This window comes from Ylistrum balloti, unplaced genomic scaffold, assembly GCF_031769215.1.
Source record: "Ylistrum balloti isolate Yb309-2 unplaced genomic scaffold, AGI_CSIRO_Ybal_v1 Utg369762, whole genome shotgun sequence".
NCBI lineage: Eukaryota > Metazoa > Mollusca > Bivalvia > Pectinida > Pectinidae > Ylistrum > Ylistrum balloti.
Window position 1 is genome coordinate 966,927 of NW_026781960.1, and position 25,467 is coordinate 992,393.

The window sequence follows — 25,467 nt, forward strand, 5'->3', positions numbered from 1 at the left end:
AGAACCATTCAAGAAACACCAATTCTTTCAAAACAGTTGAGAGATAATCCTGTTTGTAGAACTTGACTAATGAGGCCACTGTTTCTGTCACAATATTAGAAGCTGTCTTGAGAGACAACTCTATTAAACCTTGATAGCTGGTATTTAGGGAAACATCTCTACTGTTTATGATATAACCAACATAAAACAGAATTTCTGTTTAGTATCTTCCTACTTAATTTTACAGCTGATGGCAGGTGGACCTGCATTTTTGCGTCCCATTGAAGAACTTACCACTCGTCTCTGTTATGTACCATTTGATGGTAAGCCAGCACTTGTCGCCAGTCAAGCTATCGGTCTGGATGTTGGATTACCAGAAAATTTTGTCAAGGAATACTGCACACCTGTGTATGATGGCATACAGGTAAAAATGAAATATTGTTCAGCTGTTTGCTGTTCATTGCATTTATTAGAATCATTTAAAGCTCATTGGATTGTGTAATTTCTATGTCAGATTAAACCTAAATATATTTAGATTTCACTAATATTTTTATATATATCTTACACTCTACAACGATTACACTAGACTGTGCTGTCAGTCTATATTTGAAGGTACCTTTGTCCTTAACTTGAACAATTCAAATTTGATATTACATATGCAGATTAACTTAATCACAATTCCAACATACTGTACCAATTCAACAACTCCTACTGAGTCAGTATGAGTTGTTGTTGTAATACTGAGTCAATAGGAATTATTGTTCTGTAGTAATAAATCTGTAGGACTGAGGCAGTAGGACTTCTTATTCAATAGTACTGAGTCGGACTTGTTTCTAAATTGTACTTAGTAAATATGAGTTGTTTTTCAACAGTACTGAGTCAGTACGAGTTGTAATACTGAGTCAATAGGCATTGTTGCCCTGGTATGGAGTCAAAAGGAGACTAGGTCAGTTGGAACCTTTTCTATAATACTGAGTCAATAGGTGTTGTTGGCCTAATAAAAAGTCAGTAGGAGACTGAGTCAGTAGGATACTAGGTCAGTAGGAGACTGAGTCAGTATGAGACTTGGTCAGTAGGAGACAGGGTCAGTAGGCAACTGGGTCAGTAGGAGTCTGAGTCAGTAGGAGACTTGGTCAGTAGGAGATCAAGTGAGTAGGAGACTGGATCAGAAGGCGACCGGGTCAGTAGGCGACTGGGTCAGTAGGAGACTGAGTCAGTAGGAGACTGGGTCAGTATGAGACTGAGTCAGTATGAGACTGAGTCAGTATGAGACTGAGTCAGTAGGAGTTGTTGGTCTATAGAACTGAGTCAGTAAGAGTTGCTGCTCAATAGTATTGAGTCAGTAGGAGTTGTTGGTCTATAGAACTGATTCAGTAAGAGTTGTTTTGTATTGAGTCAGTAGGAGTTGTTTGCCAGCAGTGTTGCTGTTCTATTTCTAAGTCCATTGGAGTTGCTAAATAAATTCAGAGTCATTGTGGTCTCAACTCAGCTTCTGAGTCAGTATGTGTCATCCTTAGTGACTTTGGAATCTAATATTCTTATATTTATTGTGTAACAATTTATATATGCTGCTTCAAAGCTTCCATTATGTAATCGGAAAAATATGTCCGTGGCAGATATCTGGGTGACAAGTTGTTAATCTGTACGTGTTTTTGTTTCAGGTTTTGAAGCAGTGGGTAACAAAGCAGCTGGAGTCCTAGATCTACCTAGTCAATGTTTGTGATTAAGTGCTGATTCAGGAAAAAAGACACTGAAATGATTTAAAGTTGTCTTTGTCTAGGCAGTATTTAGTATACATGCGTGAAAAGATGTGTGAGAGTTTGTTTTGTGTAAGAACATTATATCAGAAGAAATGGAGGATTAGAAGTAAATCCTCAAACAAATTATGGTAGAAAAAAACAAGTAGGTTTAAGTCACAGAGAAGCAATAGCCAAATAGAAAAGATAACCATAAGGAATTCATTGTACTATCAGAGGTTTAATATATGGTAACTAAAACATACCTTTACACAGGAAATGTTAGTGGTCATATTTGTCTATTTGGCCAAAAAAGCTGAAAGTTGATCTTTTAATTTTGGCAACTGGTCATACTTCAGAGATTTCAACGGAAATAATATGTACATGGTAAACAGGTATGCTAGCCAGAGGACAAAAACTTATTTCTACATTGATCTGGATATATAGACACAATGCCTGCATTAAGTACCATTATTATTTATTATGCATACAAGTAAAAACACAGATGAAATAAATGTACCAAAATAATTACAATTAATGTGTAACTTTGTGAAAGTAAGGAAACTGAATGTTTGAAGGCACTCTCACATTCTTCCAAAGTTTCTATAATTTACAACCTAAAACCATACAAATATTAGAAAACAATTGAATGTTGTGCTGCAAAAATGACTGACCTGGATAAAAATTATGTGGAGACTCTTGAAAAGAGACAATTTTCATTATAATCTAAATGAAGTTTTCAAAATGAGAGCTATGTTAGGGACAACAAATTGCCAGTAATTTCAAAACATTGATCTGTATACAGAGGATCTCAAATGAGTGTCAATTTTGGTTGAGATTTATGAAGAAAGAGGCCCATAGGGTCTGTTTTGCTCACTTATAGTCAGCTTTCACATCAGAACAGCTTTTCCCCGAAGTATGAGGGATTCTATAAAGACTCAAATCATTAAAGTAACTTCATCCAGTCAGAAAAATAAATGATTTTGAACTTTACCTCTGTTTTGCTTTACAAGCCCAAACCCTCTGCTCTCAAAGGGTGACAGACCCTAGACTTTATGCCTCCTTCCCAAATGGTATTCATAAAAAATTTGGTAAAAATACTTTCATCCCAACAGGAAGACATTTAAGTGATTTCTCAATATCCCATATTGGTCCTTCCCCTCTGCCTCCAGGAGAGCCATACCTGATGTTTCTACAATAACCTTAAGTCCCATTTACCTTGGATGCTTGGAATATGCTGCCTATATTTTTGTTGTATTTGGCTGGAAAACGGCTGTATTTTAGCACAGGTATTAATTCCATAAACTTACTCTCTGAATTATTTTAGATATTGCGTTAGATTAATGAATAATATCAAGATAAGCAACTATAAATGTTGTGAAGAACAAGCAAGTTCATTTATGAAAAATGGTAAAATAGTTGTTATATAAAAAACTTAACAATAACTGTTGAAATTTTTAATTTCAATTTTCAATTGTTATTGAAAGGTGAACATAGTCAGTGTCTTAAAATATTAATAAATTGAATAAATAATTTGGCCCCTAACAGCCATGAATGTTCCAGAACAAATTTGGGCAAAATCCACTAATTTTTAGTTCACCTGGTCCAAAGATCAGAAGCATTCTTGGATGAAGGGAAATCAGTCTTTTATAAACATTAGGTTTGGTCATCTTGTGGCTGGAGGGAGGAGGGGTGGGGCCAAATGGAGGAGATATATTCTTTAAAATCTTACTCCTTCAGTAAGAATGATTAGATTTTGTCCACATTTAGTCTTTAAATATTCTTAGATGAAGGGAAATCAGTTCTGTATAAACACTGGATTTTTGCCCAGAGGGACATGAGAAGAGGGGGCCCAATTAGGGAAATAGAGTGAATTCCTTGAAATCTAACTTCTCCCTTAGGAATGATTGGACTTTGCTGAAACTTGGTCAGAAACACCCTTGGGTGAAAAAGACAAACGTTTTTTAGAAGTACATGCATTTGTTCTGCACCTCCAGTGGTCTGAAGGGCAAGGGCAAGGGCAAGGGCAAGGGCAAGAGGGGGGATTGGGAAATAGAGTAGATTCTTCAAAATTGAAATTCTGAATGGCTGAATAGCCATAATGGCCAGGTTAGGATGCTGGCCTATTGTTTATGATTAGTAGCGATCTGAATGACATACCGACGATGGACACCACAGTATCGCATAACTTATATTGTTTAACAAGACTACATAAAAACTGGTGACATGTTGCATGCTGGATGAAGGGATACCGAGTTTGTTCAAACGTTACCTTCTTCAAGGTAACATAGATCAAATGTAATAAAGTCTTAAATGTTAATTACTGTTATTTAATTTTCGTCATTACACCTGCCGCATACAGTAACCATTACAAGACTCCACTCTTTGTAACGGAAGACATTTATTAATATCACAGAACGCCTCTGCCTGGGTTCAAACCAAGGGCCTCTGGCTTACTACACTTACACTCATCTGAATGAGCTAACACCACTAGTGAACATAATGCTAGACAAAAACATCAAATATCGTGTTATAACAACATTTCCTACCGATGGCGTTATTTTCACTGAGGGATCTGTTAGGTGTTTACATCCTTCATTGTCGGAAGAAATTTGCTGTATTATTGCCTCCGACAATATCATAGATACAGTGAATTGGGGACATAGCTTGATATTTACTTAATGTCTGTTACAACGTATTCCGGTCATTTATCATAGACTATACTGTATCAAAGCAGTTGAATTCGGCAGTGTCGCAACTGTAAACTATATCCGACATAGTAGGTTTTATGCCTACCCCGTGGATAGCAATGAACCGATTCCTGATAGGTGAATCCAGTACAAGGCCTGTTTAAATTGACCGTTTCATTGTAAGACGTCTCACGTGGGAATTTGTCAGAATATGCAGAAAACGGCGTCGTTTATCTCCAGAGATAAGGTAAAAATTGGACAAAAGCGTACGTGTTTTCGTCAATGCAATACTGAACCACTTCAAATCAGGTGCAAAATTATTTTACCACCAGCCATTAAAAAAGAAGTTGCAGACCAAGATCCGTTCTCATTGTCGTATGTGAAGAACTGGTGTCCATTGTGGTAATACATTGCGTCCATTGTCAACGACAAACTATAACTGTTTCAAATCAAATAGCAATTTTCAGTAGAAAGGTACCAACAGTTGTTTTAATGATTATGACAAGTTAAAACGTCTCTGGCATACACTTAAATTCTGGAAGCCCAAAAAGTGATTACAAAGTGTGACATGAAATACAGTACTCCATCGCTAGGACTGAAAGTGTAATCTGTAATACAGTATTCCATCGCTAGGACGGAAAGTGTGATCTGAAATACAGTATTCCATCGCTAGGACAGCAAAGTGTGATCTGAAATACAGTATTCCATCGCTAGGACTGCAAAGTGTGATCTGAAATATAGTATTCCATCGCTAGAACTGCAAAGTGTGATCTGAAATACAGTATTCCGTCGCTAGGACCGAACAGTGTGATCTGAAATACAGTATTCCATCACTAGGACTGAAAAGTGTGATCTGAAATACAGTATTCCATCGCTAGAACTGAAAAGTGTGAACCATCGCTAGGACAGCAAAGTGTGATCTGAAATACAGTATTCCATCGCTATGACTGCAAAGTGTGATCTGAAATAGTGTTCCATCGCTAGGACTGCAAAGTGTGATCTGAAATACAGTATTCCATCGCTAGGACTGAAAAGTGTGATCCATCGCTAGGACAGCAAAGTGTGATCTGAAATACAGTATTCCATCGCTAGGACTGCAAAGTGTGATCTGAAATACAGTATTCCATCGCTATGACTGCAAAGTGTGATCTGAAATAGTGTTCCATCACTAGGACTGCAAAGTGTGATCTGAAATACAGTATTCCATCGCTATGACTGAACAGTGTGATCTGAAATACAGTATTCCATCGCAAGGACAGCAAAGTGTGATCTGAAATACAGTATTCCATCGCAAGGACAGCAAAGTGTGATCTGAAATACAGTATTCCATCGCTAGGACTGCAAAGTGTGATCTGAAATACAGTATTCCATCGCTAGAACTGCAAAGTGTGATCTGAAATACAGTATTCCGTCGCTAGGACTGAACAGTGTGATCCATCGCTAGGACAGCAAAGTGTGATCTGAAATACAGTATTCCATCGCTAGAACTGCAAAGTGTGATCTGAAATACAGTATTCCATCGCTATGACTGCAAAGTGTGATCTGAAATAGTGTTCCATCGCTAGGACTGCAAAGTGTGATCTGAAATACAGTATTCCATCGCTATGACTGAACAGTGTGATCTGAAATACAGTATTCCATCGCAAGGACAGCAAAGTGTGATCTGAAATACAGTATTCCATCGCTAGGACTGCAAAGTGTGATCTGAAATACAGTATTCCATCGCTAGAACTGCAAAGTGTGATCTGAAATACAGTATTCCGTCGCTAGGACTGAGCAGTGTGATCTGAAATACAGTATTCCATCGCCAGGACTGAAAAGTGTGATCCATCGCTAGGACAGCAAAGTGTGATCTGAAATACAGTATTCCATCGCTAGAACTGCAAAGTGTGATCTACAATACAGTATTCCATCGCTAGGACTGCAAAGTGTGATCTGAAATACAGTATTCCGTCGCTAGGACTGAACAGTGTGATCTGAAATACAGTATTCCATCGCAAGGACTTCAAAATGTGATCTGAAATACAGTATTCCATCGCTAGAACTGCAAAGTGTGATCTGAAATACAGTATTCCATCGCTAGGACTGCAAAGTGTGATCTGAAATACAGTATTCCATCGCTAGGACTGCAAAGTGTGATCTGAAATACAGTATTCCATCGCTATGACTGAACAGTGTGATCTGAAATACAGTATTCCATCGCAAGGACAGCAAAGTGTGATCTGAAATACAGTATTCCATCGCTAGGACTGCAAAGTGTGATCTGAAATACAGTATTCCATCGCTAGAACTGCAAAGTGTGATCTGAAATACAGTATTCCATCGCTAGGACTGAAAAGTGTGATCTCAAAATACAGTATTCCATCACTAGGACTGCAAAGTGTGATCTGAAATACAGTATTCCATCGCTATGACTGAACAGTGTGATCTGAAATATAGTATTCCATCGCAAGGACAGCAAAGTGTGATCTGAAATACAGCATTCCATCGCTAGGACTGCAAAGTGTGATCTGAAATACAGTATTCCATCGCTAGAACTGCAAAGTTTGATCTGAAATACAGTATTCCGTCGCTAGGACCGAACAGTGTGATCTGAAATACAGTATTCCATCACTAGGACTGAAAAGTGTGATCTGAAATACAGTATTCCATCGCTAGGACTGAAAAGTGTGATCCATCGCTAGGACTGCAAAGTGTGATCTGAAATACAGTATTCCATCGCTAGGACAGCAAAGTGTGATATGAAATACAGTATTCCATCGCTAGGACTGCAAAGTGTGATCTGAAATACAGTATTCCGTCGCTAGGACAGAACAGTGTGATCTGAAATACAGTATTCCATCGCTAGGACTGAAAAGTGTGATCTCAAAATACAGTATTCCATCGCTAAGACTGAACAGTGTGATCTGAAATACAGTATTCCATCGCTAGGACTGAAAAGTGTGATCTGAAATACAGTATTCCATCGCTAGGACTGAACAGTGTGATCTGAAATACAGTATTCCATCGCTAGGACTGCAAAGTGTGATCTGAAATACAGTATTCCATCGCTAAGACTGAACAGTGTGATCTGAAATACAGTATTCCATCGCTAGGACTGAAAAGTGTGATCTGAAATACAGTATTCCATCGCTAGGACTGAACAGTGTGATCTGAAATACAGTATTCCATCGCTAGGACTGCAAAGTGTGATCTGAAATACAGTATTCCATCGCTAGGACTGAACAGTGTGATCTGAAATACAGTATTCCATCGCTAGGACTGAACAGTGTGATCTGAAATACAGTATTCCATCGCAAGGACAGCAAAGTGTGATCTGAAATACAGTATTCCATCGCTAGGACTGCAAAGTGTGATCTGAAATACAGTATTCCATCGCTAGGACTGCAAAGTGTGATCTGAAATACAGTATTCCATCGCTAGGACTGAACAGTGTGATCTGAAATACAGTATTCCATCGCTAGGACTGAAAAGTGTGATCCATCGCTAGGACTGCAAAGTGTGATCTGAAATACAGTATTCCATCGCAAGGACAGCAAAGTGTGATCTACAATACAGTATTCCATCGCTAGGACTGCAAAGTGTGATCTGAAATACAGTATTCCGTCGCTAGGACAGAACAGTGTGATCTGAAATACAGTATTCCATCGCTAGGACTGAAAAGTGTGATCTCAAAATACAGTATTCCATCGCTAGGACTGAACAGTGTGATCTGAAATACAGTATTCCATCGCTAGGACTGAATAGTGTGATCTGAAATACAGTATTCCATCTAGGACTGAAAAGTGTGACTAGGACAGCAAAGTGTGATCTGAAATACAGTATTTCATCGCTAGGACTGAAAAGTGTGATCTGAAATACAGTGTAGGACTGAACAGTGTGATTTGAAATACAGTTTCCATCGCTAGGACTGAACAGTGTGATATGAAATACAGTATTCCATCGCTAGGACTGAACAGTGTGATCTCAAAATACAGTATTCCATCGCTAAGACTGAACAGTGTGATCTGAAATACAGTATTCCATCGCTAGGACTGAAAAGTGTGATCTGAAATACAGTATTCCATCGCTAGGACTGAACAGTGTGATCTGAAATACAGTATTCCATCGCTAGGACTGAACAGTGTGATCTGAAATACAGTATTCCATCGCTAGGACTGCAAAGTGTGATCTGAAATACAGTATTCCATCGCTAGGACTGAAAAGTGTGATCTGAAATACAGTATTCCATCGCTAGGACTGAACAGTGTGATCTGAAATACAGTATTCCATCGCTAGGACTGCAAAGTGTGATCTGAAATACAGTATTCCATCGCTAAGACTGAACAGTGTGATCTGAAATACAGTATTCCATCGCTAGGACTGAAAAGTGTGATCTGAAATACAGTATTCCATCGCTAGGACTGAACAGTGTGATCTGAAATACAGTATTCCATCGCTAGGACTGCAAAGTGTGATCTGAAATACAGTATTCCATCGCTAGGACTGAACAGTGTGATCTGAAATACAGTATTCCATCGCTAGGACTGAACAGTGTGATCTGAAATACAGTATTCCATCGCAAGGACAGCAAAGTGTGATCTGAAATACAGTATTCCATCGCTAGGACTGCAAAGTGTGATCTGAAATACAGTATTCCATCGCTAGGACTGCAAAGTGTGATCTGAAATACAGTATTCCATCGCTAGGACTGAACAGTGTGATCTGAAATACAGTATTCCATCGCTAGGACTGAAAAGTGTGTGCTAGGACTGCAAAGTGTGATCTGAAATACAGTATTCCATCGCAAGGACATCAAAGTGTGACTACAAACAGTATTCCATCGTGACTGCAAAGTGTGATCTGAAATACAGTATTCCGTCGCTAGGACAGAACAGTGTGATCTGAAATACAGTATTCCATCGCTAGGACTGAAAAGTGTGATCTCAAAATACAGTATTCCATCGCTAGGACTGAACAGTGTGATCTGAAATACAGTATTCCATCGCTAGGACTGAATAGTGTGATCTGAAATACAGTATTCCATCGCTAGGACTGAAAAGTGTGATCCATCGCTAGGACAGCAAAGTGTGATCTGAAATACAGTATTTCATCGCTAGGACTGAAAAGTGTGATCTGAAATACAGTATTCCATCGCTAGGACTGAACAGTGTGATTTGAAATACAGTTCTCCATCGCTAGGACTGAACAGTGTGATATGAAATACAGTATTCCATCGCTAGGACTGAACAGTGTGATCTCAAAATACAGTATTCCATCGCTAAGACTGAACAGTGTGATCTGAAATACAGTATTCCATCGCTAGGACTGAAAAGTGTGATCTGAAATACAGTATTCCATCGCTAGGACTGAACAGTGTGATCTGAAATACAGTATTCCATCGCTAGGACTGAACAGTGTGATCTGAAATACAGTATTCCATCGCAAGGACAGCAAAGTATGATCTGAAATACAGTATTCCATCGCTAGGACTGCAAAGTGTGATCTGAAATACAGTATTCCATCGCTAGGACTGCAAAGTGTGATCTGAAATACAGTATTCCATCGCTAGGACTGAACAGTGTGATCTGAAATACAGTATTCCATCGCTAGAATTGAAAAGTGTGATCCATCGCTAGGACTGCAAAGTGTGATCTGAAATACAGTATTCCATCGCAAGGACAGCAAAGTGTGATCTACAATACAGTATTCCATCGCTAGGACTGACAGTGAGGTGATCTGATAAACAGAAGACCGTCGCTAGGACAGAACAGTGTGATCTGAAATACAGTATTCCATCGCTAGGACTGAAAAGTGTGATCTCAAAATACAGTATTCCATCGCTAGGACTGAACAGTGTGATCTGAAATACAGTATTCCATCGCTAGGACTGAAAAGTGTGATCTGAAATACAGTATTCCATCGCTAGGACTGCAAAGTGTGATCTGAAATACAGTATTCCATCGCTAGGACTGAACAGTGTGATCTGAAATACAGTATTCCATCTGAAATACAGTATTCCTCGCAAGGACAGCAAAGGACTGAAATGTATTCCATCGCTAGGACTGCAAAGTGTGTGATCTGAAATACATTATTCCATCGCTAGGACTGAACAGTGTGATCTGAAATACAGTATTCCATCGCTAGGACTGAACAGTGTGATCTCAAAATACAGTATTCCATCGCTAAGACTGAACAGTGTGATCTGAAATACAGTATTCCATCGCTAGGACTGAAAAGTGTGATCTGAAATACAGTATTCCATCGCTAGGACTGAACAGTGTGATCTGAAATACAGTATTCCATCGCTAGGACTGAACAGTGTGATCTGAAATACAGTATTCCATCGCAAGGACAGCAAAGTATGATCTGAAATACAGTATTCCATCGCTAGGACTGCAAAGTGTGATCTGAAATACAGTATTCCATCGCTAGGACTGCAAAGTGTGATCTGAAATACAGTATTCCATCGCTAGGACTGAACAGTGTGATCTGAAATACAGTATTCCATCGCTAGAATTGAAAAGTGTGATCCATCGCTAGGACTGCAAAGTGTGATCTGAAATACAGTATTCCATCGCAAGGACAGCAAAGTGTGATCTACAATACAGTATTCCATCGCTAGGACTGCAAAGTGTGATCTGAAATACAGTATTCCGTCGCTAGGACAGAACAGTGTGATCTGAAATACAGTATTCCATCGCTAGGACTGAAAAGTGTGATCTCAAAATACAGTATTCCATCGCTAGGACTGAACAGTGTGATCTGAAATACAGTATTCCATCGCTAGGACTGAAAAGTGTGATCTGAAATACAGTATTCCATCGCTAGGACTGAACAGTGTGATCTGAAATACAGTATTCCATCGCTAGGACTGCAAAGTGTGATCTGAAATACAGTATTCCATCGCTAGGACTGAACAGTGTGATCTGAAATACAGTATTCCATCGCTAGGACTGAACAGTGTGATCTGAAATACAGTATTCCATCGCAAGGACAGCAAAGTGTGATCTGAAATACAGTATTCCATCGCTAGGACTGCAAAGTGTGATCTGAAATACAGTATTCCATCGCTAGGACTGCAAAGTGTGATCTGAAATACAGTATTCCATCGCTAGGACTGAACAGTGTGATCTGAAATACAGTATTCCATCGCTAGGACTGAAAAGTGTGATCCATCGCTAGGACTGCAAAGTGTGATCTGAAATACAGTATTCCATCGCAAGGACAGCAAAGTGTGATCTACAATACAGTATTCCATCGCTAGGACTGCAAAGTGTGATCTGAAATACAGTATTCCGTCGCTAGGACAGAACAGTGTGATCTGAAATACAGTATTCCATCGCTAGGACTGAAAAGTGTGATCTCAAAATACAGTATTCCATCGCTAGGACTGAACAGTGTGATCTGAAATACAGTATTCCATCGCTAGGACTGAATAGTGTGATCTGAAATACAGTATTCCATCGCTAGGACTGAAAAGTGTGATCCATCGCTAGGACAGCAAAGTGTGATCTGAAATACAGTATTTCATCGCTAGGACTGAAAAGTGTGATCTGAAATACAGTATTCCATCGCTAGGACTGAACAGTGTGATTTGAAATACAGTTCTCCATCGCTAGGACTGAACAGTGTGATATGAAATACAGTATTCCATCGCTAGGACTGAACAGTGTGATCTCAAAATACAGTATTCCATCGCTAAGACTGAACAGTGTGATCTGAAATACAGTATTCCATCGCTAGGACTGAAAAGTGTGATCTGAAATACAGTATTCCATCGCTAGGACTGAACAGTGTGATCTGAAATACAGTATTCCATCGCTAGGACTGAACAGTGTGATCTGAAATACAGTATTCCATCGCAAGGACAGCAAAGTATGATCTGAAATACAGTATTCCATCGCTAGGACTGCAAAGTGTGATCTGAAATACAGTATTCCATCGCTAGGACTGAAAAGTGTGATCTGAAATACAGTATTCCATCGCTAGGACTGAACAGTGTGATCTGAAATACAGTATTCCATCGCTAGGACTGCAAAGTGTGATCTGAAATACAGTATTCCATCGCTAAGACTGAACAGTGTGATCTGAAATACAGTATTCCATCGCTAGGACTGAAAAGTGTGATCTGAAATACAGTATTCCATCGCTAGGACTGAACAGTGTGATCTGAAATACAGTATTCCATCGCTAGGACTGCAAAGTGTGATCTGAAATACAGTATTCCATCGCTAGGACTGAACAGTGTGATCTGAAATACAGTATTCCATCGCTAGGACTGAACAGTGTGATCTGAAATACAGTATTCCATCGCAAGGACAGCAAAGTGTGATCTGAAATACAGTATTCCATCGCTAGGACTGCAAAGTGTGATCTGAAATACAGTATTCCATCGCTAGGACTGCAAAGTGTGATCTGAAATACAGTATTCCATCGCTAGGACTGAACAGTGTGATCTGAAATACAGTATTCCATCGCTAGGACTGAAAAGTGTGATCCATCGCTAGGACTGCAAAGTGTGATCTGAAATACAGTATTCCATCGCAAGGACAGCAAAGTGTGATCTACAATACAGTATTCCATCGCTAGGACTGCAAAGTGTGATCTGAAATACAGTATTCCGTCGCTAGGACAGAACAGTGTGATCTGAAATACAGTATTCCATCGCTAGGACTGAAAAGTGTGATCTCAAAATACAGTATTCCATCGCTAGGACTGAACAGTGTGATCTGAAATACAGTATTCCATCGCTAGGACTGAATAGTGTGATCTGAAATACAGTATTCCATCGCTAGGACTGAAAAGTGTGATCCATCGCTAGGACAGCAAAGTGTGATCTGAAATACAGTATTTCATCGCTAGGACTGAAAAGTGTGATCTGAAATACAGTATTCCATCGCTAGGACTGAACAGTGTGATTTGAAATACAGTTCTCCATCGCTAGGACTGAACAGTGTGATATGAAATACAGTATTCCATCGCTAGGACTGAACAGTGTGATCTCAAAATACAGTATTCCATCGCTAAGACTGAACAGTGTGATCTGAAATACAGTATTCCATCGCTAGGACTGAAAAGTGTGATCTGAAATACAGTATTCCATCGCTAGGACTGAACAGTGTGATCTGAAATACAGTATTCCATCGCTAGGACTGAACAGTGTGATCTGAAATACAGTATTCCATCGCAAGGACAGCAAAGTGTGATCTACAATACAGTATTCCATCGCTAGGACTGCAAAGTGTGATCTGAAATACAGTATTCCGTCGCTAGGACAGAACAGTGTGATCTGAAATACAGTATTCCATCGCTAGGACTGAAAAGTGTGATCTCAAAATACAGTATTCCATCGCTAGGACTGAACAGTGTGATCTGAAATACAGTATTCCATCGCTAGGACTGAATAGTGTGATCTGAAATACAGTATTCCATCGCTAGGACTGAAAAGTGTGATCCATCGCTAGGACAGCAAAGTGTGATCTGAAATACAGTATTTCATCGCTAGGACTGAAAAGTGTGATCTGAAATACAGTATTCCATCGCTAGGACTGAACAGTGTGATTTGAAATACAGTTCTCCATCGCTAGGACTGAACAGTGTGATATGAAATACAGTATTCCATCGCTAGGACTGAACAGTGTGATCTCAAAATACAGTATTCCATCGCTAAGACTGAACAGTGTGATCTGAAATACAGTATTCCATCGCTAGGACTGAAAAGTGTGATCTGAAATACAGTATTCCATCGCTAGGACTGAACAGTGTGATCTGAAATACAGTATTCCATCGCTAGGACTGAACAGTGTGATCTGAAATACAGTATTCCATCGCAAGGACAGCAAAGTATGATCTGAAATACAGTATTCCATCGCTAGGACTGCAAAGTGTGATCTGAAATACAGTATTCCATCGCTAGGACTGAAAAGTGTGATCTGAAATACAGTATTCCATCGCTAGGACTGAACAGTGTGATCTGAAATACAGTATTCCATCGCTAGGACTGCAAAGTGTGATCTGAAATACAGTATTCCATCGCTAAGACTGAACAGTGTGATCTGAAATACAGTATTCCATCGCTAGGACTGAAAAGTGTGATCTGAAATACAGTATTCCATCGCTAGGACTGAACAGTGTGATCTGAAATACAGTATTCCATCGCTAGGACTGCAAAGTGTGATCTGAAATACAGTATTCCATCGCTAGGACTGAACAGTGTGATCTGAAATACAGTATTCCATCGCTAGGACTGAACAGTGTGATCTGAAATACAGTATTCCATCGCAAGGACAGCAAAGTGTGATCTGAAATACAGTATTCCATCGCTAGGACTGCAAAGTGTGATCTGAAATACAGTATTCCATCGCTAGGACTGCAAAGTGTGATCTGAAATACAGTATTCCATCGCTAGGACTGAACAGTGTGATCTGAAATACAGTATTCCATCGCTAGGACTGAAAAGTGTGATCCATCGCTAGGACTGCAAAGTGTGATCTGAAATACAGTATTCCATCGCAAGGACAGCAAAGTGTGATCTACAATACAGTATTCCATCGCTAGGACTGCAAAGTGTGATCTGAAATACAGTATTCCGTCGCTAGGACAGAACAGTGTGATCTGAAATACAGTATTCCATCGCTAGGACTGAAAAGTGTGATCTCAAAATACAGTATTCCATCGCTAGGACTGAACAGTGTGATCTGAAATACAGTATTCCATCGCTAGGACTGAATAGTGTGATCTGAAATACAGTATTCCATCGCTAGGACTGAAAAGTGTGATCCATCGCTAGGACAGCAAAGTGTGATCTGAAATACAGTATTTCATCGCTAGGACTGAAAAGTGTGATCTGAAATACAGTATTCCATCGCTAGGACTGAACAGTGTGATTTGAAATACAGTTCTCCATCGCTAGGACTGAACAGTGTGATATGAAATACAGTATTCCATCGCTAGGACTGAACAGTGTGATCTCAAAATACAGTATTCCATCGCTAAGACTGAACAGTGTGATCTGAAATACAGTATTCCATCGCTAGGACTGAAAAGTGTGATCTGAAATACAGTATTCCATCGCTAGGACTGAACAGTGTGATCTGAAATACAGTATTCCATCGCTAGGACTGAACAGTGTGATCTGAAATACAGTATTCCATCGCAAGGACAGCAAAGTATGATCTGAAATACAGTATTCCATCGCTAGGACTGCAAAGTGTGATCTGAAATACAGTATTCCATCGCTAGGACTGCAAAGTGTGATCTGAAATACAGTATTCCATCGCTAGGACTGAACAGTGTGATCTGAAATACAGTATTCCATCGCTAGAATTGAAAAGTGTGATCCATCGCTAGGACTGCAAAGTGTGATCTGAAATACAGTATTCCATCGCAAGGACAGCAAAGTGTGATCTACAATACAGTATTCCATCGCTAGGACTGCAAAGTGTGATCTGAAATACAGTATTCCGTCGCTAGGACAGAACAGTGTGATCTGAAATACAGTATTCCATCGCTAGGACTGAAAAGTGTGATCTCAAAATACAGTATTCCATCGCTAGGACTGAACAGTGTGATCTGAAATACAGTATTCCATCGCTAGGACTGAATAGTGTGATCTGAAATACAGTATTCCATCGCTAGGACTGAAAAGTGTGATCCATCGCTAGGACAGCAAAGTGTGATCTGAAATACAGTATTCCATCGCTAGGACTGAAAAGTGTGATCTGAAATACAGTATTCCATCGCTAGGACTGAACAGTGTGATTTGAAATACAGTTCTCCATCGCTAGGACTGAACAGTGTGATCTGAAATACAGTATTCCATCGCTAGGACTGAACAGTGTGATCTGAAATACAGTATTCCATCGCAAGGACAGGAAAGTATGATCTGAAATACAGTATTCCTTCGCTAGGACTGCAAAGTGTGATCTGAAATACAGTATTCCATCGCTAGGACTGCAAAGTGTGATCTGAAATACAGTATTCCATCGCTAGGACTGAACAGTGTGATCTGAAATACAGTATTCCATCGCTAGGACTGCAAAGTGTGATCTGAAATACAGTATTCCATCGCTAGGACTGCAAAGTGTGATCTGAAATACAGTATTCCATCGCTAGGACTGAAAAGTGTTATCTGAAATACAGTATTCGATCGCTAGGACTGCAAAGTGTGATCTGAAATACAGTATTCCATCGCTAGGACAGCAAAGTGTGATCTGAAATACAGCATTCCATCGCTAGGACTGAAAAGTGTGATCTGAAATACAGTATTCCATCGCTAGGACTGAACAGTGTGATTTGAAATACAGTACTCAATCGCTAGGACTGAACAGTGTGATCTGAAATACAATATTCCATCGCTAGGACTGAACAGTGTGATCTGAAATACAGTATTCCATCGCAAGGACAGCAAAGTGTGATCTGAAATACAGTATTCCATCGCTAGGACTGCAAAGTGTGATCTGAAATACAGTATTCCATCGCTAGGACTGCAAAGTGTGATCTGAAATACAGTATTCCATCGCTAGGACTGAACAGTGTGATCTGAAATACAGTATTCCATCGCTAGGACTGCAAAGTGTGATCTGAAATACAGTATTCCATCGCTAGGACTGAAAAGTGTGATCTGAAATACAGTATTCCATCGCTAGGACAGCAAAGTGTGATCTGAAATACAGTATTCCATCGCTATGACTGCAAAGTGTGATCTGAAATACAGTGTTCCATCGCTAGGACTGAACAGTGTGATCTGAAATACAATATTCCATCGCTTGGACTCGGCTGATTTTCCGATATGCATTACATGAGATATACATTATATATAAAAAATATCTAATTTACCACACAGGATATCTTACATCACTGAAACGACATATGGACCAACATTGCTCCTTCAGTAATTGACAAATAGGGCTGCCATGTAGATATGTATCGTTTAATGTCTTCTCCATGTGAAATTGCTGGATGATTTAGAACCTGAGAAATCTATATTCCCAGATTTTTTTGCAATAAGTAGACTTGGGTTTATTTTATATGTTTCTCATATACGATCGCGTATAGAATGATTGGACAAGAACAAACACCGAAATGTCAAGAGAATCCAAACGTTAACTCCAAATCGATGAAACGTGGGCAAAATATGAACAAAATATTTGTAAGGGAAAGCCTCCCTTGTTAAAGAGTAAAAGAAATAAGGCCATGCATTCCCTGATTTTCCCGCCACATAAATCCTGGTCATGAAAGTGTTTATCTCTCTATATTTCATTTCAATTTTCAGAATACATAATTACATTGATGTTGAAAGTGCTAATGTGAAAAGAGACACATTAAGTGAAAACATGTGTAACAACATTAAAATGACATATGTTGCTTCTCTTGAGATTTGTTCAAAGTCCTGAAATCGGTTCTGTTTTAAATACCATCACATTCCAAGGTTTCCACAACTCACCAACTGTATAGATAATTCCACTCTTGGCCATAAAAGTAGTCCTACCGCTGTGAGATATTGGAAAACCATACTAGAAAGTAGCTCTGTATTTCTGTTTATGAACTGTACGAGAAGACATTCGTTTGCTCTGAACAAAGTGAGCTGTCAATTTGGCGTTTATTTACTTGTTATTTTCTTAGGGTCAACGCCTTTGCAGATTTAACATTAGCGTCTGACCCCGTTCGGAATTTCAAAATCTTATCAATATAAAAAGGTGTGGGCATAGGAAGCTTAAATCAGGCAAAGTTTCAGAAATCTTCCCGTGAAAATGGAACTTCATTGATACATGTGTTGGGGTAAAATGTGATACAATTCTCCTGGAGAATTACATTATCATTGTGCAGACAATAAACCAAATGTTATTTGAATACCGAACATTACACCCTATAAAGAAAGATTTATTTAGTGAAGATTAAACAGAAAAGTGTTTAATCCCATAACTATAGAGAAAACTACCATTTTGGACACGTTGGTTTACGTAGTTCTATAAAACCAGCCTGTTTATTCATACTCGCTAAAAAGTTGGTAAATGATGGTATTTTGCGACATGAAAATTTATAAAAATGACAACTGTTACTTGTCATTGAACACATTTGCTTTAAAAATAAAAAAATTAAAAAAAAAAAAAAAAACACACACAGAATCCTTCCCATTTTTAAAAAAATGTGTTTTTCCATTACCAAATGTCCGTAGGTCTTCATATTTTTCAGGTTGTTCTTGTGAATCGATGGAGTTTGGTTAATAGTGGCGACCTTGTTCTTCGTGCAATGTCACATAAGACATTTGTCAAAATGCTTCCAAAATTTGAATTTGAAATGATTTAGTCAGCAAATTTATATAAATCGTGTAATGAAAGTCTGTGGGGTCAATGAAGATCGTGTAATGAAAGTCTATGGAGTCAATGAAGATCGTGTAATGAAAGCCTGGGGTCAATGAAGATCGTGTAATGAAGGTCTATGGGGTTAATGAAGATCGTGTACTGAAAGTCTATGGAGTCAATGAAGATCGTGTAATGAAGGTCTATGGAGTCAATGAAGATCGTGTACTGAAAGTCTATGGAGTCAATGAAGATCGTGTAATGAAGGTCTGTGGAGTCAATGAAGATCGTGTAATGAAAGCCTGGGGTCAATGAAGATCGTGTAATGAAGGTCTATGGAGTCAATGAAGATCGTGTAATGAAGGTCTATGGGGTCAATGAAGATCGTGTAATGAAGGTCTACGGAGTCAATGAAGATCGTGTAATGAAAGTCTATGGAGTCAATGAATATCGTGTAATGAAAGTATATGGAGTCAATGAATATCGTGTAATGAAGGTCTATGGGGTCAATGAAGGTCTTTGGGGTCAAGGAAGATCGTGTAATGAAGGTCTATGGGGTCAAGGAAGATCGTGTAATGAAGGTCTATGGGGTCAATGAAGGTCTATGGGGTCAATGAAGATCGTGTAATGAAGGTCTACGCGGTCAATGAAGATCGTGTACTGAAGGTCTACGGAGTCAATGAAGATCGTGTACTGAAGGTCTATGGGGTCAATGAAGATCGTGTAATGAAGGTCTATGGGGTCAAGGAAGATCGTGTAATGAAGGTCTATGGGGTCAATGAAGATCGTGTAATGAAGGTCTATGGAGTCAATGAAGATCGTGTAATGAAGGTCTATGGAGTCAATGAAGATCGTGTACTGAAGGTCTATGGGGTCAATGAAGATCGTGTAATGAAGGTCTATGGAGTCAATGAAGATCGTGTAATGAAAGCTTGGGGTCAATGAAGATCGTGTAATGAAGGTCTATGGGGTCAATGAAGATCGTGTAATGAAAGTCTGTAGGGTCAATGAAGATCGTGTACTGAAGGTCTATGGGGTCAATGAAGATCGTGTAATGAAGGTCTATGGAGTCAATGAAGATCGTGTAATGAAGGTCTATGGGGTCAATGAAGATCGTGTACTGAAAGTCTATGGAGTCAATGAAGATCGTGTAATGAAGGTCTATGGGGTCAAGGAAGATCGTGTAATGAAGGTCTATGGAGTCAAGGAAGATCGTGTACTGAAGGTCTATGGGGTCAATGAAGATCGTGTAATGAAAGTCTATGGGGTCAAGGAAGATCGTGTAATGAAAGTCTGTGGGGTCAATGAAGATCGTGTACTGAAGGTCTATGGGGTCAATGAAGATCGTGTAATGAAGGTCTATGGAGTCAATGAAGATCGTGTAATGAAAGCCTGGGGTCAATGAAGATCGTGTAATGAAGGTCTATGGGGTCAATGAAGATCGTGTAATGAAAGTCTATGGGGTCAATGAAGATCGTGTAATGAAGGTCTATGGGGTCAAGGAAGATCGTGTAATGAAGGTCTATGGGGTCAAGGAAGATCGTGTAATGAAGGTCTGTGGGGTCAATGGAGATCGTTTACATTAGATGTCTGATAGTAATAGTGACCGGTTTTGCTTTGTCAATTGCAACCATTATGGTACTTCTGTGAAATGAAATAGTGATAGTGCAGTACTCAGTTAATTGAATTGTGAAAAATACTTTTATAATACGGTTTAATTCACCCAGTTGACCCAGTTGCATCGAGAAATTTTAGTTTTTTCAGCTACCCTTGCGGCCAAAGTCACGAACAGAGCATAACGGGATTGCATGGTCTTTAAATATCCTCTCTGGTGAAGACACATAAACCGGCCCATGTATAGCATTCAAAGATGCTATTGCTACCTCAATAAAATCCTGTTGAGAAAATAGTTTAAAGTGTGTTTCTCTTTGAACAGTTTCCACTGTTTCAGTCAACCATGATAACTCTGTGTACCCCGTCCATGCTTCACATTCCGCTTCACCGACATGGTCAATGTCAATGATTGTATTTGTTTGGTTACCTGCAGTTCAAGGAGATCATTTGTCCCGTGACCAGCTCTGGTTTTGAGATGAAGATCTAGTGGTTCCATCGTCCACAGGTACAGGGTCAATGAGGGGTTCAGGAAGTCAGCAGTTCATTGCGAACATGTGCTCCATATGGACACCACAGACAATGTAAATATATCTTGTTTATTCCGGCACGCTAAGGCGTTTTATCTGACTTATTGCCCTCTTTTCCACAGATGACCAAACCTTTTATGTGAATTCCCACCATAAACTCTCTACAGAGATCAGTGGTAGCTGGTTGGTTAACATGAAGTCTGTGTAAGCGTCACCAGCGTCCTTACATATGTCATCTTGAATGTTAGCTGTGCTAGGTTCACCAGACATTACTGGGCTTTAAGATAACATCTGTAACATTTTCCATATATTATACTTCCCTCTGATATACCGACGTTAACAGCAGTCAGAATTATATAAATGTCGTATCTGAGATCGGGACCCTTGAGGTAAATCTTTCAACCTAGGTTTGCAATCATGATCTGTGCACCCATCTACCATGGATAATCAGTAGTAGTTAACACAGAATACCTGACATATAGTGAGATATCAGTTCACCAGACATTACTGGGCTTTAAGATAACATCTGTAACATTTTCCATATATTATACTTCCCTCTGATATACCGACGTTCTCAGCAGTCAGAATTATATAAATGTCGTATCTGAGATCGGGACCCTTGAGGTAAATCTTTCAACCTAGGTTTGCAATCATGATCTGTGCACCCATCTACCATGGATAATCAGTAGTAGTTAACACAGAATACCTGACATATAGTGAGATATCAATTACAGGATAAATTACAGATTACTTTTGAATAATGCTTAGTTACTACAATACATATCTTCAAATCATGTATAATGTAATTACCATTGAAAACGATGACAATCAAATTTTCATGATATATGTTGTGCATTAAACATGCTTGTATTTCACCCCTTTTTGTATAACCTTGAATTGATTCCGTAGACAGAAAATACCAATATGTTAACAGAATCATAATCCAAACTCAAATTTAATAAAATCTGGATCAGAATATGAACCAAAGAAAGATTTACACGAAGACGCCTGTCCAATGATAATAAGAACATGTGTACCGGAAGAGTAAGCGTTTTCTGCTCCGTCGACGACACTTGCAAATATCGGTCAATCAAAGTAAGTAATACCATATTGCACAAAGAAATAGAATATTTCTCGATAAGATCACTTTGACAACTGTATACCTTTACAATAATGTTCACCAACCTTGAAATTGAAGTGATCTTTTGAAATCTTGTTTTACGACTTTTTGATAATGGGAGCAGTCCCTTGGAAATCAACTACAACATGTAATCATCATAGATTGGGGACGCAGGTTTGTTGCTATCCAGAAATGGAAAATTTACGATAGGGAAAATGAGATCATCACGTTATCATACAGCTTGGTCAAAAGCTGTCCATTTTGAGTTTCATTGTAGAAAAAGATCGACATAAGTTGCTGATATAGAAGAGATTCGTGTAATTTATTTTCAATTCTGTTGGGTATATACGATGGACGTGTTCAATTTAGCTAGAGGCCCATGGGCCTTGACGGTCATCTGACTACAAAAACTTTCAGAAGGGAGAAGGGTTATTTTTTTCTACTTTGGGAGAAAGAAGATGTTTTCCATGATGCAGATGGTAGTTCTGGTGATAGTACAGTAAAGGTTGAGCTCAATCCAACTGTGAAACCTGAGAAGTTTGAAATAGGTGTTGCATAGGAAAACCATGATTGCGCAATCATGTTACAAAATGGCTTCCCTGGCTGCCGTATCGAAGTTTTGACAAGGTCGAAAAATAACAACACTTTGTTGGCTATCTTTCCTTAACATTCCCACCAATGTTTATCTCAATGGCGCTAGTGGAACTGGAGAAGAAGTTTAAAATATGTTTTTCAAGACTGCGGCCAAAGATGGACGAAGCACGATGGCTATACTCATCATGACCCTTTGGGTCAGATGTCCTAAAAATATTGTTATTTAAAAACAAGACGTCAACCAAGGTGTTGTCAGCCAAAAACTTGATAATTTATGATTTCGTTCTCCGCATAAAAATGTTCACAGCCATATACTTGCATTGTTGTTCACCTTTCTTGTGTTATTGAGAATTCAGATATCACAATATGACTTATCAAAATAAGACATCTTGTACACCATACACTGTCATAATTCATTTTAAAACTACATTTAGCCGCGACAGTTATCTGTGATCATTTATACAGTTATGTTGTATTTTTATGTATCTACCAATGGCAAAAACACAGAAGAAATCAAATGTTGACTACAAGGTTTTATTTCCTTTCTTACCACTGGTCACATGACAACATGATGAGGTCCATGAAGACTACAGGAAAGGTTCATCCATCAGGATCTCATTGGTCTTGGACGAAATCGCATATGTATAACTTTTCAATATAAGATTCCCAATGGACCTGCTTCACTCACCTGAATAATTTAGATATTCAGCCATTTGATAAAGAATTTCAAATATGACAAACAATTTCTGATAAAGATTCCCTTTTGGGTCTCCCTCTCCTGGTAAAACAGAGGTCTGGACTCACTATTCATAAAAATTGTTTCAGACCAAACTTGGACAATATCCTTGCATAAAAGAAGTACTTTTAAGAACTTGCATTTCCCAATGTGGTCCCCCCTCCCCCCACCCCAAGGTGGCTGGGATGCAGTGTTTGTACAATTCCATTTCCTAAAGAATACTACAGATCATATATGGGCTATATCCATTTTTCTTATACTATGAGTAAGATTTTTAAAAAATTGAAAAAATTCCCCTTTTTGGTCCCATCCCTAAGGCCCTTGGGAACGGAACAAATCCACACAAACTTCTCATCAAATTTGGGTAATATCTTATTCCTAATGGAGGAACAGAATTTTAATGAATATGCTCTATTTCCCCAATTGGGTATGGATGAAGAGTATTAAACAAATTGATGAAAATTTAAGGAAGAAATGTGAACTGGAAACAAAATATAAGACAACTTCACTTTGACATGGGAGGTGGGTGTGGGAGTGGGGTGTGGGAGTGGGGTGTGGGAGGTGGGTGTGGGAGTGGGGTGTGGGAGGTGGGTGTGGGAGTGGGGTGTGGGAGGTGGGTGTGGGAGTGGAGTGTGGGAGTGGGGTGTGGGAGGTGGGTGTGGGAGTGGGGTGTGGGAGGTGGGTGTGGGAGTGTGGTGTGGGAGGTGGGTGTGGGAGTGGGGTGTGGGAGGTGGGTGTGGGAGTGGGGTGTGGGAGTGGGGTGTGGGAGGTGGGTGTGGGAGTGGGGTGTGGGAGGTGGGTGTGGGAGTGGGGTGTGGGAGGTGGGTGTGGGAGTGGGGTGTGGGAGTGGGGTGTGGGAGTGGGGTGTGGGAGGTGGGTGTGGGAGGTGGGTGTGGGAGGTGGGTGTGGGAGTGGGGTGTGGGAGTTGGGTGTGGGAGGTGGGTGTGGGAGGTGGGTGTGGGAGGTCCAGTGGGAGTGGGGTGTGGGAGTGGAGTGTGGGAGTGGGGTGTGGGTGTGGGAGGTGGGTGTGGGAGTGGAGTGTGGGAGTGGGGTGTGGGAGTGGGGTGTGGGAGGTGGGTGTGGGAGTGGGGTGTGGGAGGTGGGTGTGGGAGTGGGTTGTGGGAGGTGGGTGTGGGAGTGGGGTGTGGGAGGTGGGTGTGGGAGTGGCGTGTGGGAGGTGGGTGTGGGAGGTGGGTGTGGGAGGTGGGTGTGGGAGTGAGGTGTGGGAGTGGGGTGTGGGAGGTGGGTGTGGGAGTGGGGTGTGGAAGGTGGGTGTGGGAGTGGAGTGTGGGAGTGGGGTGTGGGAGTGGGGTGTGGGAGGTGGGTGTGGGAGGTGGGTGTGGGAGGTGGGTGTGGGAGTGGGGTGTGGGAGTGGGGTGTGGGGGTGGGGGAGTGGGGTGTGGGAGGTGGGTGTGGGAGGTGGATGTGGGAGTGGAGTGTGGGAGTGGGGTGTGGGAGTGTGGTGTGGGAGTGGGAGGTGGGTGTGGGAGGTGGGTGTGGGAGTGGGGTGTGGGAGTGGGGTGTGGGAGTGTGGTGTGGGAGGTGGGTGTGGGAGGTGGGTGTGGGAGTGGGGTGTGGGAGTGGGGTGTGGGAGTGGAGTGTGGGAGTGGGGTGTGGGAGGTGGGTGTGGGAGTGGGGTGTGGGAGGTGGGTGTGGGAGGTGGGTGTGGGAGTGGGGTGTGGGAGTGTGGTGTGGGTGTGGGAGGTGGGTGTGGGAGTAGGGTGTGGGTGTGGGTGTGGGAGTGGGGTGTGGGGTGTGGGAGTGGAGTGTGGGAGTGGGGTGTGGGAGGTGGGTGTGGGAGTGGGGTGTGGGAGGTGGGTGTGGGAGTGGGGTGTGGGAGGTGGGTGTGGGGTGTGGGAGTGGGGTGTGAGAGGTGGGTGTGGGAGTGGGGTGTGGGAGGTGGGTGTGGGAGTGGGTGTGGGAGTGAGGTGTGGGAGTGGGGTGTGGGAGGTGGGTGTGGGAGTGGAGTGTGGGAGTGGAGTGTGGGAGTGGGGTGTGGGAGTGGGGTGTGGGAGGTGGGTGTGGGAGGTGGGTGTGGGAGTGTGGTGTGGGAGGTGGGTGTGGGAGTGGGGTGTGGGAGGTGGGTGTGGGAGTGGGGTGTGGGAGTGGGGTATATGACATTCAGGAGTTCAAGAAGTACCAAACTGCTAAGACCTATGATATCTTCCATGAAATCAGGAATATTCTAA

General features: G+C 40.7%; 2 protein-coding genes across 2 annotated transcripts in view; both read left to right on the forward strand.

Annotated features, from left to right (window-relative positions):
* Positions 1 to 2,708, forward strand: part of LOC132543679 (aspartate aminotransferase-like) — a 35,548-nt gene extending 32,840 nt beyond the window's left edge. The window contains exons 12-13 of the mRNA XM_060207194.1: positions 227 to 403; positions 1,641 to 2,708. Coding sequence (XP_060063177.1) covers positions 227 to 403; positions 1,641 to 1,679 — 216 coding nt within the window. The 3' untranslated portion in view covers positions 1,680 to 2,708. The remainder of the gene's footprint in view (positions 1 to 226; positions 404 to 1,640) is intronic.
* A 21,085-nt stretch (positions 2,709 to 23,793) lies between these two features.
* Positions 23,794 to 25,467, forward strand: LOC132543713 (fibroin heavy chain-like). The gene has a single exon (XM_060207232.1). The coding sequence runs from the start codon at positions 23,794 to 23,796 to the stop codon at positions 25,465 to 25,467; it is 1,674 nt and encodes a 557-aa protein (XP_060063215.1).

Coding starts and splice junctions, on each gene's coding strand:
- LOC132543713 (XM_060207232.1), top strand. CDS start 23,794: ATGGGAGGTGGGTGTGGGAGTGGGGTGTGGGAGTGGGGTGTGGGAGGT.